We start from the raw sequence: 19,014 nt of genomic DNA on the forward strand, positions 1-19,014 counted from the left end.
ATGTAGAAGAGTGAAATGGAAAATCATTAGGCCTCCACTAATCTTGCTGACTCCACTTTTGCCTTTTTGTAGTCCATAAATCATTATAAACTTCCAGACTTCTAGGTAGTAGATCAAGCAAGGCAATGTCGATATGCCACTCCAGGATTTACTTTGATTTAGCAAGAATTACTGGAAAAATAAAGCAATTATAACTCAAATATATGTGTGGACTCACCCCCAAAACTTTCACTTCCTTTGTCACTTCTCTTTCTTTCACCCAGATTTTCTCCCCATCACTCTTTTCAGTGCACCTACTCTGAGATCAGTATTAGGCCCATACTTCTAGTTTCTTTCATTTTCATTACATTATAATATGAGGAGGTAGATGTTACCTTAATGTTTGCTTTTCTCTTTAATTTTTATTCTTTCTCATCAAAGAAGTATTATTTTCTTACATTATTGTTACCAATGTTTATTTGTTCAGAAATAACTGTGCTTTTCATTTTTACTTACTTTACATCAATATAAACCACTGCATTATCCTTCTGTTAATGTATTAATAGCCTGTGCCAAATTTATTATGAAATTGGAAACAATTTTGGTTCCAAGATTTGAATAGTGAGATTTTATAAAGGCCTGGATTTGACTGATACGATGAAGAAATATTTGCATACAAAATTAATTGTTAATAATTTTGTGCCTCTTTTCTACAGGAGAGAATGTTTAAATTTCACCAAGTGAAACATATTTTTGATACACTAGATAAAATGCGATGCCTGCGAAAACGTTCTACGGTCTCATTCTTGGGAGTTCTTGTCATTTTCCTTCTGTTTATGAACTTGTACATTGAAGATAGCTATGTTATGGTAAGTCTTGGAGGTTGATTATTTTTTGTTCAGAATAAAGCCTAAGTTGAACCAGACAGTCCACTTGTAACCTAACTTCAGTCCCAGGCTATTGAAATAGCCTTAGTTTAAGTAAAATTATAACATGTATATTTCCTATCTAGCTGCTTTTTATATTAATTATATATTACCAACATTATAATTGTTTGGGTTTATGTTGCAATGTTTTCTTTAATGCCATATATATATATATATATGTGTGTGTATGTATATATGTGTGTGTGTGTATATATATATATATATAGTGGTTCAAATATGTATCTCTAATTCCAAATAAGTTAGCTATCATCCCTATCTGAATTAATACTGCATAAAATCATTGTAATTTGTGAGCTTTAATTTGAAATACAGTTGACTGTTTAACAATGTGGGTTTTAAGGGCACTGACTCTCCAGGCACTCAGAAAAATCTGGGTGTAACTTTACAGTCGGCTCTCCATATCCACACTTCTGCATCAGCAGATTCAGCCAACCTCAGGTCATGTAGTGTATTATGTATTTACTGGAAAAAAATCCACTTATAAGTGGAACTGCGCAGTTAAAACCTGTGTTGTTCAAGGGTCTGCTGTAAATAGAATAAACAAAATTTGCTTAAAGGTGTTACTCCTTACTTTCTCTACTTTTCTATATTATCAAAAATTTTTAAATCTCATTGTCTAATTAGTGATACTAATTGTGCTATTTTGTTAAGAAGGAACATTTTATTACAATGTGTGACATCTCATTTGGATTTGGAATAACACTAAATGACCACCACGTTATACATTTATGGTCGCTGAAAAGTAATATAGATCCTTAAGAACTAAAGATAATATTATGTGAAAGCTATTCAATAGTTTAAAAATGGTAAAATTAGTAGACAATTTATGAATGAATTTTAAGTGAATTATGAAAGTATGCAAAAGGACACATTCTGACTAATTGTGAGAACTCAAATTGTTTCTATTATTCATTTTTGTTATAATTATATAATTTCATGTCTGATGAGAGTAATATGAAAGTAATATGGAGAGTAATTCACTTTTTCTATCTGAATTGAGCTTAAGATATCTGGGAAAATTCTAATCTTTATGCAATTATTCCTGTTCACATATTTCAGAAAATCAAAGCCTTTGGACAGATAGAGGACCTGAAAATACATTCTATCATACAAGCATGCTAAAAGTTTCAATTAATTTCTTAGCTAGAGAGAATCTGACAATAACTACAAAGAGCATTTCCTAGTAAAATGTTTTATTAATTGAACATGATTTGGTAACTACCTACTATTTGCCAAATACTATTCTAAATATATCCTATGAGCCAACCACATGATCTAAGTTTGTGCAGATCCTCTTAGGAAGTCTTCTGTAAAGCATCTTGCTTCCGTTAGCATTGTTCTTTGATGGCAAAATTCTGTCAGATTCCTAGATCTTGACTCTGCCTAAGCCTTTACTTTCAAGTATAGCTCTTAATCTTGTGGACTCTTCATTCTATCATCCTTAGTCAATTCATAATACTGAAGTTAGCACAGTTAATAGAATTTGACTAGGCATGATTTAGGTAAACATAGCAAACTGGAGAAACTTACTAATGATATGCATTTTAGATTTTTTTAAACTGGTTATTAGGTTTATGAAATTTAAGGACAGTAGAGCAAGGCCCAGGTGATCCAGCTATTTTTCTTTTTTAAAAATTTATTTATTTATTTTTGGCTGAGTTGGCTCTTCGTTTCTGTGCTAGGGCTTTCTCTAGTTGCGGCAAGCGGGGGGCCGCTCTTCATCGCGGTGCGCGGGCCTCTCACTATCGCGGCCTCTCTTGTTGCGGAGCACAGGCTCCAGACGCGCAGGCTCAGTAGTTGTGGCTCACGGGCCCAGTTGCTCCGCGGCATGTGGGATCTTCCCAGACCAGGGCTCGAACCCGTGTCCCGTGCATTGGCAAGCAGATTCTCAACCACTGTGCCACCAGGGAAGCCCGATCCAGCTATTTTTTAATTAATAGAATTAAAGATCATAGAGGAGCTCTTGATTAATGATTTAATTTTGTGATAAAAATTTATTTCTTGCATCTGTATGTACTGGTAGAAGTATATCACATCTTGTAAATCAAACATGGTATTGGCAGGATGCTTGTTGTATTCAATAATGATGCATATAAGACACTTTCAAGTGAAATTTCAATATTTAACTTTAAGTAGACAAAAGAGTATTGTATGCAGCAAACATCCTTATGCCTTTTTGGAATAGAACAGCTTCAAATTCACTATAAAATGTGTAAGAATTAATAGAGTGTATATCCATAAGAAAGTCAAACACTATTGTTCTCTTTATGCATTTCTATCTAAACATAGGTCCTAGCCACCTAATTAAAAAGTGTGATTTAATGAAGTAGCTCTTACTAAAGAGTACTTTCTCAATGAAAATTTTCTTGCTACATTAGCCATATATCTAGTCAAATTTGCAAATCATCCCAGGTTCAGAGAAGAGATTGTTTGCTTCTTAGCTTTAAAAATTGAAATTATTTTTAAATACTTATATTAAGTTAGAAAAAGTGAGTTAAAAGGGTTTTTAAATACAAGCATACCCCCATATTGACAATTCAATGACAATATTTTTATTAGTTTAATTTTTCACTGTTTACTAGATGATGTTTTTTACCTAAATTGCATTTTGAGCTCAATTTTATCCCAAGGCTTAATATATATAAATATTTGAAATATTCGTTAAATCATTTGTGTAAAATTAAAATTGTTCTTCTAAAAATGTTTAGTAACCATGGAAAACTGGCCTCCTACTAGGATATAACGCAGTTTCTTTTTAATACTTCTCCCTTTTCAACCCTTTTATCTGTGCTTGTTCAGTTTTCCTAAAATTATCTGACTTGATTTTCTTTCTTGACTCCAAAATATCACAATGCATGCAATTTTCTAAGCAGAGACATTAGCAGGTTGTTCTTCTTCTGTTTTTCTTTCTTTTTTTTTTTTTTGCGGTACGCGGGCCTCTCACTGTTGTGGCCTCTCCCGTTGCGGAGCACAGGCTCCAGACACGCAGGCTCAGCGGCCATGGCTCACGGGCCCAGCCGCTCCGCGGCATGTGGGATCTTCCCGGACCGGGGCACGAACCTGTGTCCCCTGCATTGGCAGGCGGACTCTCAACCACTGCGCCACCAGGGAAGCCCCTTTTTCTGTTTTTCTTAAATCAGGGGGAAATAATAGTTATAATTCAGAGAAATTAGATAAACAATTACAGTAGTAAGGTCTCTGGAGTTATTTAGCACATCTATTCTACTCTTCTTGCTAGAAAATCTATCAGTGGCCCCCAAATCTGGGCATGTAACAGTTTAGTGTATTGCTTACATGTTAGGGGCATATGTGCCTTTCAGTGGGAAAGAAAGCCAAGTTCAGTGTAAGAGACAAATAGTATTACAAGGCAAACTACATAGAAGAGACACTGCACATCCAATCAACTTAGCCTCTCGGCTGTGAGCATCTTCAAAGTAGCCACCAGGGTATATATTTAGTCTGTAGCTAGTCCATTGAATTGCCTTCCTATCCAGAAAATGATTGTCATAAAGCTTTGTCTTATTACTGAGAAATACACTACAGCATAGTAGCTACAGAAAGAAGGTATCCAGGGAGAGCCTGGCTGTTCAGATAGATGCTTCTGGAAAGCAGCCAACAAGACAGACTCAGGTGAAAGTTGCATGATTTATTTATGCTGAAAAGTGTAAAGAAACCTGTTCTTGAGAATTTAATTAAGTGCTTTCATGTAAGTTTCATTTCATTTTATATTCTGTTATGTCCTTGAAACAGGATGAATGTACTCTGTCTTATCACAGAAAAAGTCTGGATTTTTACGTGTTCACGATATAATTCTTAAAGAGATATTCAGTATCCTGTTAGAATGTGATATCACATAAGACCAGAATGGTAAAATCAATTCAGTGTTGTGACTACTGTGATTTTTATAGATATTTCTTCTATACCCTATTGACTGTGTACACCATTACATTACTATTAAAGTAGCTGACGCAGAACTGAGTCTCTGGTTACCTTTTAGAAATCCTAAACTTGCTCATTTTAAAACTTTCGTGATGTTTTTTAGGTTTTCAGAAATACAAAGATGAAAATACTTATGTGCAATGAATTTAAAATAATCAGAATTCAATGAGTACATTTATAAGAAAACTGGCCTCCTAAGTTTAATATCATGTATTTTGGAACTCTATAATTTTACAGATGGCAAATACATTATAAATCAGACTAAAGTATTTTTTCTTTGTCTAAATCATCAAGTCAATTTAAAATATAGAAATACAGTATTAAAGAGCAACTATAGGGTCATAAACATAATTGAATATACAGAAGAGATATTCAGAATGAATCTTCATTTATCAAGGACCAGGTTGATAGCTCTTCCCAGTCAGGGTTCACTACTCTCAATTTTTATTCTAAGACGATTTCAGCCCTGCCATAGATTTAAAAGTTTGAGGTAGTCAACTTTTCCATTTATATTTAAATTTGACACAAAGTAGTGAATGTTCCAGTTGAGGTAAAGTTTGTATTTGAATCCTTTCTAATATTTTAGAACAAGGTTTAATTGATTAAAGTTTTATTGACCACAGCCAAAAACATGAGGACCAAGTTTATTTAATGCATTCACTTTCTCTGTAGTTTTAATGGCATGCCCATGCCTGACCTGCCATTCTTATACTGAATAGTAGAAATATCCACATAACTCACACAGCACAATAGACACTTTGCCAAAAAAGAAACATTTCTTCCTAATTAGTTGCCCTAATATTCTACCAGTGGTACTAAACCATATACAAAAGCCAAGCAAGTCATTTTGCTAGTAATGTATAACCAATAGAGGCTTGATCAATGGTGATTAGATAATCAAAATCTACAACTGAACTTATATTAAAGAGAGATAAAACAAAGCAATTACTGATTGACAGGATATTTTTAAAGCTGAATATGAACGTTTTCTTGAATATAAACCATCCTGAAGATTGAATGACATAATTCCAGTATCAGATCGATAATGAGGGTCTTAAATAAAAAAGGACCAAACTTCACCTCCGTCGGAATACTCCCCCTCCCCCTCTACACCCACAAGAAAACATCATGGAAAAGACTAGTATAAGGTCTAAAGACATTTCCTTGAAGACTTTGTACAAATGTATCCTAATTGAGTTATCTTGAAGACATTTGAAAAAGATACTACCATGGCACAAGGACCATGTCTGTCCATTCTCAACAGCCTTCAATTATAGTGGCCACATAAGTGACTGACTAAAATTTTTTGATTAATAATTTATCCAGACTCCAACTGTTATGTTCACTGCTGCATCCTCCTAATCATTCCTAAAATTTCAAAATCATAGAAATAATGTGTGGTCTTTTATTTGAAAGGGCTTGAAGAAGAGTAAATAGTTTAATATGACTGAAATATGGGGAATCTAGTGAAAATTAGCTTTACATGAAACTGTAAAAGAGATTACTGTCAAGTTTTAAGATCCTTAAATTATTGTAAAGAATTTGAATTTTAACATGAAGGCAGTGAGAGTTTCAAATAGAGATTTTTTTTTTATTATTATCAAGAGAATGTTTTATTATTATCAAGAGAATGCCACTATTGATGTATGCTGTAGAAAAGCAATTGTAAGCATAGTATAAAAAGTGGAATATAACTGGAACAGAGACTCTAGGTAGGAATTCAGGGTAAACATAATTATCTACAGCTTGTGGTGCCAGTAACTGAGATTTATATAATACCCATATTATGTATCAGACCCATATATTTATTGTGTAAGGAGAAAGTTTATTTAATCCATGACCATCTATTATTTATTTGTTTTCTCTGCCTTCTTCTTGGCATTCAGGAAGGAGACAAACAACTTGTAAGGGAAACAACTACACATCAACTGAATCCAGAACGCTATGTGCATACTTTCAAAGATTTATCTAATTTTTCAGGAGCCATCAATGTCACCTATCGCTTCTTAGCTGTCATGCCTTTACAAAGAAAGCGTAAGTATCCTTAGACTTTTAAAATCAAGAACAATAAAATATTTTGTTTTAAAATGATAACTTTCTTCATTTGTATAACAATAAAAGTTTATGGGTTTTACTAATATAAAATATTCTTTGGGAAATAGTTCAGTGTTTCTTCACAAATTGCAATTATTCACCGATCCAATTCCATTAATAACAACAAAAAAATTAAATGCCTAATTGTGACATGAACTTTTTAACAGTTTGCTATAGTACCATGTAGAGAGACTAGGAAAATCAATTAACTTGACATTTTTAAAGTTAGCTTTTAAAAATAATTATGCCCGGGCTTCCCTGGTGGCGCAGTGGTTGAGAGTCCACCTGCTGATGCAGGGGACACGGGTTCATGCCCCGGTCCGGGAAGATCCCACATGCCGCGGAGCGGCTGGGCCCGTGAGCCATGGCCGCTGAGCCTGCGTGTCCGGAGCCTGTGCTCCGCAACGGGAGCGGCCACAACAGTGAGAGGCCCGCGTACCGCAAAAAAAAAAAGAATTATTCCCATAGTAATACAGTTTCAAACATTGGTTTGGTTTTTATTACATGCCACCAGCTTGAAGTAGTGAAAGTCATTATATTTGTTTCCTAAGATACCATAACAAATATCACAAACTAGTGGTTTAAAACAACAGAAATTTATTCTCTCATGTTTCTGGAAGCCAGAAGTCTGAAACCAAGGTGCTGGCAGCACCACATTCCATGTAGGGGGGAATCCTTCCTTGCCTCTTTCAGTTTCTGGTCGCTCTTGGCATTCCTTAGTTTGTGGCAACAAAACTGCAATCACTGCCACTATCTTCACATGGCCTTCGTCCCTTTGTCTCTCTTGTCTCTCTGTGTCCTCTCCTATTTTTATAAGGACACTAGTCATTGAATTTAGGGCCTAATCTGAATCCGATACGATTTCATCTCGAGATCCTCAACTAATTACATCTTCAAAGACTATTTCCAAATAAGGTCACAGTCTGAAGTTCCAGGTAGACATGAAATTTTGGAGGAAACTATTCAATCCACTATAGACACTTTGGATCCAAGAAGTAACATACTACATTTCATGGATTTCAAGACATTATAGATTACAGAAAGTATCATGATCTAATTGATGTACCACTAAGAAAGTATAAGCATTATCAGTTTTAAGTTGTAAGATGCCATCAGTTGTGATATACAACCTGATTTTAAAATATTTCTGTGTGAAAAATATGAGTTTTAGAATAAGTGATACACCATGATATCATGAACTTCTTAGTAGATCGTGTGGAGACCACAAAAATTGAGTTCCCTGTTAAGAAGTGTTTATGCAAATGAGTTTGTGATCACCAGGTTGAGGAAATTGTAACAATTCAGCTTTCTTTAGATCTTTCTTTCTTCCATTTCAAATGTCTACTGCTGTTACACACTACTTACTAGGTATTACACCTTGCACGAGTTTCCTCATCTCACTGTGACTTAGTTTCCTTATCTATAAAACAGGAATGTTGATAACTGCAAAGCTATCTCAAAAGACTGTTTTGAATATTCAAGATGCATATTACATGTAAAATACTCAGACTTCTGCCTTTTATGTAGAAAGTATTCTATAAGTATTGGCTGTTATTGAGTATTAATGAGGGCTGGTGTCTTGAGTTAAATTGTAACAGATAACATGTTAGCTTTTCAGTAGAAGACAGGATCGTAAGCCCAGGTATTTCAATGAAACATGTAAATTTCTACCTCTCTAATAGACTAGTAAAAAAGATTTTTCTTGGAAGGGGCTTTTTCAGTATCGCGCAAATCAAATCATGTAGGTGTCTGTCTTGAAACAGTGATCTTGGTGAATATAAACATTTCCCTATTTTCCAAATGGTGGCTCTGAAATTTTATTCAGTTCTGAGTCATGGTGAGAATGAGAGCTTTAAAAAGTGAAAACATTTTAATTAGAAGACATCTAACGCTTCTCAGAGGTGAACTGCCATTTCACAGGGTTTTATTTTATTCTCTAAAAATATCTAATTTCTAATTTTAGGTTTCAAATATCTGAATAAAAATTTCACCAGACAAAATTACTACAAAATGTGTTTTACAATAAAGAAATCAGTTGAAATATCTGTTAAGGTCTTTGTTAAGGTCTTTGGTCCATTAACAGATATTTTATCAAAGAATATACACAGATGTCAGAAAAACATATTCAAAAATGTTCTACATCATGTATCATCAGGGAAGTACAAATTAAAACAATCAGATAGCACTAAACACCTTTTAGAATGAACAAAGTGCAAAACATTGATAACACCAAATGCTGGCAAGGATGTGGAGCAACATGAAATCTCCTCTGTTGTTGGTGGGAATGCAAAATGGTACAGCCCCTTTGGAAGAGAGTTTGGCAGTTTCTTCCAAAACTAGACATACCCTTATGACATGATCTAGCAAGCACATCCCTTGTTATTTACCCAAAGGAGTTGAAAACTTATGTCACACAAAAACCTGCACATGGATGTTTATAGCAGTTTTATTCACAATTGTAAAAACTTGGAAGCAGCCAAGATGTCCTTCAGTAGATAAATGGATAAGAAAGCTGTGGTACATCCAGACAATGTCTGGTAGGAGCACAACCACGCCTGATGGTTCAGTCTTATAGTTGATGACAAAACCCATTAAAACAGAGATGGAAAATCTAGAGACCTATAGTAACAGGATGAGAGTGAACCTGGTGAGTTCTGTAGTAAATTGGAGAAAACATGGCCTGTCTTGAGGATATAACTTTACCTGGCCCAAGATAAATGTTGCTTTCTATATTGAAGACACAGTGTTACCAGATATTTTGAATTTTTAGTAAAAGTTGGCCTTAAGGATTATTTTTTAAAATATCCTAAAGCTTTAAGTGTTGGCAGCTAAAAAAAAAGAAATCAGTAATATTTATGTCTTAGAACAATACATCATACGTTTAAGCAATAATGCAGGTTTTCAAAAATAGCTTATGATATTGTTTTCATTCTAATTAACATACTAGATAAATTTCAAAATAAAATTGTGAAGTCCAGTTATGAATTATTCTGGTACAAGATAATCACAGTGATTAAAGAAAGATGCAAATATATGGCATGTTTTCTATGAAAAACTTAAAGGTGATTAAAAGAATGAGTGACCCTTAATTTTCTTTTTCATCATTTGAGACTAGTTTGTCATTCTTAACTGGATGAATTCCTATCTCATTTTGCAGGGTTTTTTTTTTTAAAAAAAAACAGTGTCAATGTTATTTAAATATCTATCTTCTCTAATGGGCATATATGAGAATATTAAGCTGCAGAACACTTTAAACCATATATCTTATTTCATAAACAAATGTTTAAGCAATAGAGCTCATACAACATTGTGTTTAAGGTGCAGTTTTTCCATAGAAAATATCAATTATATATAAAGTACTATAACCTTTATATATTTAGCATAAGTCTTTAATGACAAAATGTTCTATATATAATCATTCACTTAGATTTACTTAATAGAGTAGCAAGCTTAAAGAGAAAAGAACTTTTATCTTTTTTTTATGTTATTCAAAACCTAATTTCACATTTAATTTGTCTTCCTTCTGAATTCTTTTGTTCAGGGTTTCTTACAATTGGACTTTCATCAGTGAGACGAAAAAAAGGAAATTATTTACTTGAGACAATCAAGTCAATTTTTGAGCAATCCAGCTATGAAGAGTTGAAGGAAATTTCAGTGGTGGTTCATCTAGCTGACTTTAATTCATCCTGGCGTGAGGTCATGTTACAGGATATTACACAGAAATTTGCCCACCATATTATTGCAGGAAGATTAATGGTTATACATGCTCCAGAGGAATATTACCCAATCCTGAGTGGCCTTAAAAGAAATTACAATGATCCAGAAGACAGAGTGAGATTTCGTTCCAAGCAAAATGTAGATTATGCTTTTTTGCTTAATTTTTGTGCCAATATTTCAGACTATTATGTAATGCTTGAAGATGATGTTCGCTGTTCAAAAAATTTCTTTACTGCCATCAAGAAAGTCATTACATCCCTAGTAGGAACTTACTGGGTAACCCTTGAATTCTCTAAGCTTGGCTATATTGGAAAACTTTATCATTCTCATGATCTCCCACGTTTGGCGCACTTTTTATTAATGTTTTATCAAGAAATGCCTTGTGATTGGCTACTAACTCATTTCCGCGGTCTCTTGGCTCAGAAAAATGTGATTCGTTTTAAACCATCTCTCTTTCAGCACATGGGTTATTACTCATCATATAAAGGAACTGAGAATAAGCTGAAGGATGATGATTTTGAAGAGGAGCCATTTGATATCCCAGATAACCCTCCTGCAAGTCTATATACCAACATGAGTGTTTTTGAAAATTATGATGCAAGCAAGGCTTATAGTAGTGTTGATGAATACTTTTGGGGAAAATCACCATCAACAGGAGATGTCTTTGTGATTATATTTGAAAATCCAATTGTAATCAAAAGAATTAAAGTGAATACTGGAACAGAAGATCGACAAAATGACATTTTGCATCATGGAGCCCTAGATGTTGGGGGAGATATTAGATATTTTAAACAAAATAGACAATGTGTTACTTACATAAGACTAGGGGAATTCAAAAATGGAAACTTTGAAGTATCTGATGTAAATCAAAAAATTCCATTTGATATACATTGTATGAGGATATATGTTACCAAAACACAAAAGGAATGGCTGATTATTAGGAGTATTAGCATATGGACTTCTTAGCCAATTAAATCAATATGTCCAGTTACTGAAGCAGGTCTTCCTGTTTCCTTTTTGGCTACCTTCCTCTTTTGCTCCCTTTATCCTCTGGAGGGAAAACAATGGATCAGATGTTCAAAAACTCATTTTGGCAGTTTTGATTTACACCTAGTCAGCATAGTTTTACTCTAATACACACTTACATTTATTTTAACTTCTGAAGTTGAGTATCAGTTCACAGTTAATGCTACTTTTGTTTATATTTTAATGTTATCATATTACTTCCAAAATTTCATCTGAATGTCAAAAAGTGACATGAAGGATTTCAAATGAGGAAACGTAGTTTGTTGGATGGTGAATCTTGAAAAATAGTTGCCACGGTATGCACTTAGTTAAGAAGTGACTTCATTATATCATCAGATAACTTTTATTAAGCATCTCTGTGACTATGCAGTTGGTTAGAATGATAATTTTTTTTTCCTGTAAACTTAGGTTTCCATAGACTTCTGTACATCTACAATGAATACCTCCTTATAGAAGTGATGTCTTTACAACAGAATTTTGTGTGTAGGTGGGGTGATGGAAAGAAAAAAAAAAAGACTTAAAAAATATCTTCCCCTGACTATATAAAAGGGGACATTGTTCAATGTATAAAAACTTGAACACCTATTGTCAATAAATTTTCTGTGGGAAGCAGTCTTTTTCTAGTTTCCCTTTTGCAAAGAAGAAGTTATGCTCAATATTTTCAGGTTCCATTGGGTACCTGCATTTAATAGAAGAAATTAAAGAAGGCTTATAGTTGTTCCATTCTTAATGAACATTTTCAGTATATGCAGAAAATTTTTGAAATTGATTTTATATGTTTTGTATTAAAATTCATATGATTGAAACCATTGTGATTTATCATATACTTTTTTGGAGTTCAAATGGACATCTTATGAAGGACAGAAGTAAGAAACAGAAATCAGTCACTTCTTCTACACACAGAGCTAGTTGACAGCAAAGCTGGAATGAGAGATCGGATGTTCTGATATCCAGACAATGTTCTTTCCCTTATGTAGAGATTAGTCTTCACATAATTTATGCTTTTGGTTCTCTGGTACGTGAGTCTCAGGTAATAAGTTATTCTATCGGAAATAGCTTGTATAATTCTTCTGTAAGTCATGTTATCATTCTGTAAAATAATCCTAAAGTGTGCTAAATGATGCTCTTATGGTATATGCACCCAAATGGTAAGCAAACTTGTCAAAATTTTACCGTGAGGGACTTGACAATAGTATCCATACCATGGGTCCATTAAAGCAATTCAGGACACCTTAGTGCATCCTAAAATCATTGTTTTTTCAGAATGTCCTGAGCTTGTCTCATCCTTTTATTTTTTGACAAACAGCAAAGATGAAGGGGTTTATTATGAAGAGAAATAAAGAGTACTTCATGGATGTTTATGGAAAGACTCAAATATACTATTATATAGACAAATATATACATATATATATAGAGAGAGAGAGAGAGAGAGAGAGAGAGAGCGCACAAGAGAGAGAGATATTAGACTTGGGATAATGAGAAGGAATAGGAATTCCTCTTGTTCTTGCTTCCACCTTGAAACAAAATCCTTAGGACTCACTGGTATGATACAGTCCAAAAAAAGAATGGAAAGTATTTTATTAATTCTATTCAAATCAATTAAATTAGAAACTCAGACTTAAAAATTGGGAAATATTTTCTTTTATTGATACAATAGCTACTGTGTATTTTCTTTGCACCCAGTTGCTATAGTGTTAGAGAAAACAATGAACCTATAAGTATTAATATTCTGTGGCACATCTAAGTCTTAAAGTCCAAAGAAAAGATGAATACTGCCACTAAACTAAACTAATGGTAATAACTTTTGCTTTCATTTGGAGGATGCTTGCCAGACACTTAAAAATATTCTGCTTTGGGCTTCCCTGGTGGTGCAGTGGTTGAGAGTCTGCCTGCTGATGCAGGGGACACGGGTTCGTGCCCCGGTCCGGGAAGATCCCACATGCCGCGGAGTGGCTAGGCCCGTGAGCCATGGCCACTGAGCCTGTGTGTCTGGAGCCTGTGCTCCGCAACGGGAGAGGCCACAACAGTGAGAGGCCCGCATACCGCAAAAAAAATATTCTGTTTTCTTGGCTTTTCTCACCCTCTTTTATTAACTGGCTAATCATATATATAGTATTCTATGCATACCTCAGAAATCAGAAAAAACTTTTCTGCACTTTCAATGATAAAAGGTACACAATAAAGACATATAATACCAAGACCTAGGTAGACTCCATGAGGTGAGTTGTAAGCTTTTACATATTCTTCTGGGAGCGTTTCCAAAGACCAGCCATTGACATCGACTTCTGGAAAATGCTTCAAGAAAGATTACTTAAGATAACAGTGAAATTGGATGTTTGCTGGAGAATTGCAAATGCTAATGTGAACCAAAGGGATCACATTTCATCTTAAATTTGATCTTTTCATTACTAAAACTGGGTTTGAGCTGATCAATCAACTAAGACTATCTCTATGTTTTCTTTACAGGTTGACTGTGGGTCAACTTTCTAAGAAAAGACTTTGACAAAGAAAGCTTCTCCATTATGGATCAGGGGGACAAATAACCTTTCTCTTTAAAAAAAAAAACCTGACCAAACATTCTTTATCTTTACATGGTTCAATGCTGTATATCCTATATTTTAAAATTCTGAATAAGGCTCTAATAATCTTGTCTCAGAAACACAAAGCAAAAAAGACAGGTTTAATTATATTCTGTTATTAAGAATTATGTGAGATCTCTGTCTTTGCAATAATTTAAAAAATACATATATTAAATTCTTTGTTACGAGTACCCATTGAAAAAGACTGGAATGTGACATGAATAGCTGAGTTATTTAATTGCTATGAAAATAAGACGCTGACAGATTTCAAGCACAAAATATGGTATGACCGTAAATAACTTCTCTATTTTTATACTTTAAACTGACTGAAAGATTACTTACACTTAAAATTCTTCTTAAGGGAGCCTTTTCAGCATTTATGGACATCAAAGAAAAGCATCTTGGAAAAGCACAATACAAATTTGGAAAATAAACATTTTCGGAAAATACACATTTTAGCAGCAATAACAAGTGTGAATATAAAACAAGTACATAAAACTTGTTAATGCAAGCACTTTTACATTCTCATTGAAAAACTATAACCTTGTGCAATTTATAAAGTATTTTCCAGTTATAAAAATATAATCTGGAAACCAATGTGTCATTTAGAACTATTTCTGTCATACAGCTACACTCATGACATTGGAACATTCCATTTCTTACTGAGCCAGTATTCTTGGGGAATTTTTATAAAGCTATCATAGAAAAACTGGCTGTACAATAATGGTGTATAAATGAAACAAACATATATGAAATATATGATATGGCAGAGAAAGCACTTGCTCTTCTAGATGTCCGTATGGCACATTTCACTCAATATTTGCCAGTTTGCAGCATGTCCTTTAGAACATTGCTCCCAGGATTAACACTGAAAACACTGCTCTCAATCTCCTCTAGCAGTTGAAGATGAAAATGTAATTCTCTTCTTTGGCCTCGTCAATATATCCATTAACGCAACACATTTTTTATCACCATACTACTGACTAATAGAGCCCACACTCAAACTTTATATTACATGATCTACTGATAAAACATGATTTGCCATTTTGTACATGTTCAATTGATTCTTTGAAGATTTCTTCTAAAGTTTAATATTAATTTCAAAAGAATTTCATTTTGTTTCTTCTGACCCACGATCCCACACTTTCCAGTTCTTGATTCTGTCATTCAGTGTCTTAACATAGCCTCCCAAATTTGTGTTACCATAATTTAATATGTATGTCTTTTGTCTTCATAGGAGATACAATGGAAGAGTCATGCAGACCTGAGTTTGAAACCCAGATCTACAGTAACTAGTCTCTAGATGTGACAAAAGTTATTTAATCTCTTTGAAACTCAGTTCACTTATCTGTGAAATTGGAATAATTTTACCTTGAAGGATGTTAGAGCTGGAAATCAGATAACATAAACTCATCAAGAAACTTAATGTTTCCTTTTTAGCCATGCTATATATATGTAAAAGGATATGGCCCTTCAAAACACTACCAGAGACCTTCATCCTGACCAATACGAATCATAAACTTGACTACACATTAAATGTTATCCACCCTCCTTTTTATATTATGACCAAAAGAATGTCATGTAGAATTATGTAAATGCCTTCCTAAAATCAAGATATATTTCTTTCATTCTAATCTATTACTTTAGAAATCTTATTCAAAATTTGTAACATTTGTTCCTAATGTTCCCATTGTAAATATTAATGACCATTTTTTTTAAGAAAGCTAAATTCATTTACTTTGGAAAATAAAGAAAAAGAAAGGCTTTTTGTAATTTCTAAAATTTTACTTAGAATCTTTATTAAGCTCATAGAGCTGTGGTTTTCAAAAAAATTTTTTTTAATGTTGACGTTCTGTTCTCTGGTATCTTTCCCATTACTGGCAAAAGTGACCAGTGCAATGATATAAGTGACCCAATCCATGATGTTCAAACTTGGAAATAAGCAGTTTATCCCCTTGACTACCTTGAGTTTCAGTGTTCGTATTTCTACTGCTTTGAATTTCTTCTCTATTCATTTCAGAATTATTCTTGTTAGGAGGGAAAAGGCTGTAATGCAACGTGATTTGATTAGTTCTTACTTTTTGATTTTCCTTTGCTTTTTTTTTAATATAAATTCATTTATTTATTTTTGGCTGCGTTGGGTCTTTGTTGTTGCATGCTGGCTTTCTCTAGTTGCAGTGAGTGGGGGCTACTCTTTGTTGCGATACGCGGGCTTCTCATTGCAGTGGCTTCTCTTGTTGCAGAGCACGGGCTCTAGGTGTGCGGGCTTCAGTAGTTGTGGCACGTGGGCTTAGTAGTTGGGCTCTAGAGCATGGGCTCTAGAGCGCAGGCTCAGCAGTTGTGGCGCACGGGCTTAGTTGCTCCGCGGCATGTGGGATCTTCCCAGACCAGGGCTCGAACCCGTGTCCCCTGCATTGGCAGGCGGATTCTTAACCACTGCGCCACCAGGGAAGTCCCATGTTTTTCCTTTGCTTTTAACTGTATTTTTTATCTACCCCGAGAAAACATCTTCTTTATTATTTTTTATATGTTCCAAAATCATTGCACGTGTGTGTATCTACACATCTGTCATGAGTGCTCTCTCTATATATATATATTTATGTGTGTGTGTATATACACAAAAATACATGCATATACATGTTTATATGTATATATCTGTGTGTGTATATATATGTATTTGTACACGTGTACCTATAATGATGAAAGAGAGAGATGTATATCCTTTGCATTATTTTTAGCTTCCACACTTCCACTTATTCTTGGCTTTAGCTTTCATGACACGCTGTCTTCCTGGTTATGTTCCCCTTCTGAACTGGCTTTTGGTTACTTGTCCTTACCACATATTTTATACATGACATCCTCCGAAAATATTTCTTATTAGAGATTTTGTGCAACTGTTTGGATTCTTTAAATTCCTTATTTTTTTATTTAAATTCCTTTGAATTTAAATAAAATTTGGAGGTTAAAATATGAGTTTCAAGGGGTTGTATTTCCAAACTATAAAGATACACAGATAACAAGGTCATGAATCCCCAAAATTCTAATCCCTTCCACCTCATTAATCTGTTCATCATCAGTTAGTTACTCCAATTTAAGTCCAGAGTAGAAATCATTTCATTAATCCCCAAATCTTCTGAGATGATTTACTCTTCTGTTTTTAACATTGAGACTGAAATGTAGATTTGAGACCATGTTCTGGATAATTGGATATGGACATCTATTCTGAAAAACATATTTGAGACCAAAGTAGTTTTTTATTTGAACAGTTGCTTCAGCTTCCCATGTCACTCTGTCTAGATATTCTCTTCGAAGAATTACTCAACAGTTAAATTCACTATGTGAGAAAATATGTAAGTTGTATATGCTCATAGAAAAATACAATCATATTAAGAACATAGAATGTTCAAATTTCATGTCTTATAGGAGGAAAAAGCAATACCCTAAATAGCCAGCTCTTTAAAATGGTTCAATCAAACATCCAGTGAAAAGATTCTCAATACCTTTTCTATTAAATGAAAATTTTCATGAGGCATATGCTCATTAAATTTAATTATCACTTTAATTGTTTAAGGGTAAACAATGACAGTGAATAAAAAATATTTAGAAACTGAGTCTATACTTTCAAAATACTACGTGTTTGTTAATACAACTTAAACCACAATAGCCAACATAACCTATAATCTTTCTGCCTAACTGCAGATAAATACAATTTTAGTGTATAAAAGTCACCAAAAGTCAATGCATAAATAAAGCAATGGAGGCTGTTAGCACTCATAATTGAAAGCTAATTATAGCAAAAATATTTAATTTATGGTATACTCAAAGGTCTGGAAGAGATGTAGAGAAGTTTTCCTTCTATCTACCTCCTCCTCCCTCACTTCACTTTGTGTCACCGAGGAAACAGAGTGCCCGAAGTACCACACAGAGATAAATGGCAATCCCATTTTCAATCTCCAAGGTTTTAAACTCTTAAAATATTATATGCATTTTTTCCCATGAAATACCTCACATTGGTTTAAATGTTTGACATTTCCCATATTCCCGTTTTAAAATAATCTATATAATTCACTCCAACTTTTAAATATATTTATATTTTGCCACACAGTTATTTTACATTTTTTACTTTATCAGTAAGTGAGAGAATATTTCTAAAAAGTTAAAATAATGATCTCAATTCTACGAACTTCTTCTCTTTTAAAGTAGTCTGGTTATGACTACAAATTACATCTGTAATCTTACAGTTGTGCACCACATGAGACAGTGTCAATAGTTGGCAGAAGTTTTTCATTCGTATTCGAAAATAAACACATTAACAAACTACAGCTTGCATTTTAACAATGAGTACTGTTGAACAGTATTGAGGGTTTACACATTTCTTTCTTTTTTTTTTTTTTTTTTGCCGTACGCGGGCCTCTCACTGTTGTGGCCTCTCCCGTTGCGGAGCACAGGCTCCGGACACGCAGGCTCAGCGGCCATGGCTCATGGGCCCAGCCACTCCGCGGCACGTGGGATCTTCCCGGACCAGGGCACGAACCCGTGTCCCCTGCAGCGACAGGTGGACTCTCAACCACTGCGCCACCAGGGAAGCCCTACACGTTTCTTTTTATAACGCATTGGATCTATTCTTGAATTAGAATTCCCTACCTACAAATAATTATACTATTAATAAAAGGATAAATTTAAGAAGAATAATTCCCTAAAAACTAATTTCTTTGATTCATAAATCAACCTAT

General features: G+C 34.1%; 1 protein-coding gene across 1 annotated transcript in view; it reads left to right on the plus strand.

Annotated features, from left to right (window-relative positions):
• MGAT4C (MGAT4 family member C) overlaps window positions 1–11,806 on the plus strand; it is a 523,301-nt gene extending 511,495 nt beyond the window's left edge. The window contains exons 3-5 of the mRNA XM_060165086.1: window positions 696–848; window positions 6,752–6,899; window positions 10,501–11,806. Coding sequence (XP_060021069.1) covers window positions 702–848; window positions 6,752–6,899; window positions 10,501–11,642 — 1,437 coding nt within the window. The 5' untranslated portion in view covers window positions 696–701 and the 3' untranslated portion in view covers window positions 11,643–11,806. The remainder of the gene's footprint in view (window positions 1–695; window positions 849–6,751; window positions 6,900–10,500) is intronic.
• The last annotated feature ends 7,208 nt before the right edge of the window (window positions 11,807–19,014 follow it).

This window comes from Lagenorhynchus albirostris, chromosome 11, assembly GCF_949774975.1.
Source record: "Lagenorhynchus albirostris chromosome 11, mLagAlb1.1, whole genome shotgun sequence".
In the NCBI taxonomy this organism is placed as follows: domain Eukaryota; kingdom Metazoa; phylum Chordata; class Mammalia; order Artiodactyla; family Delphinidae; genus Lagenorhynchus; species Lagenorhynchus albirostris.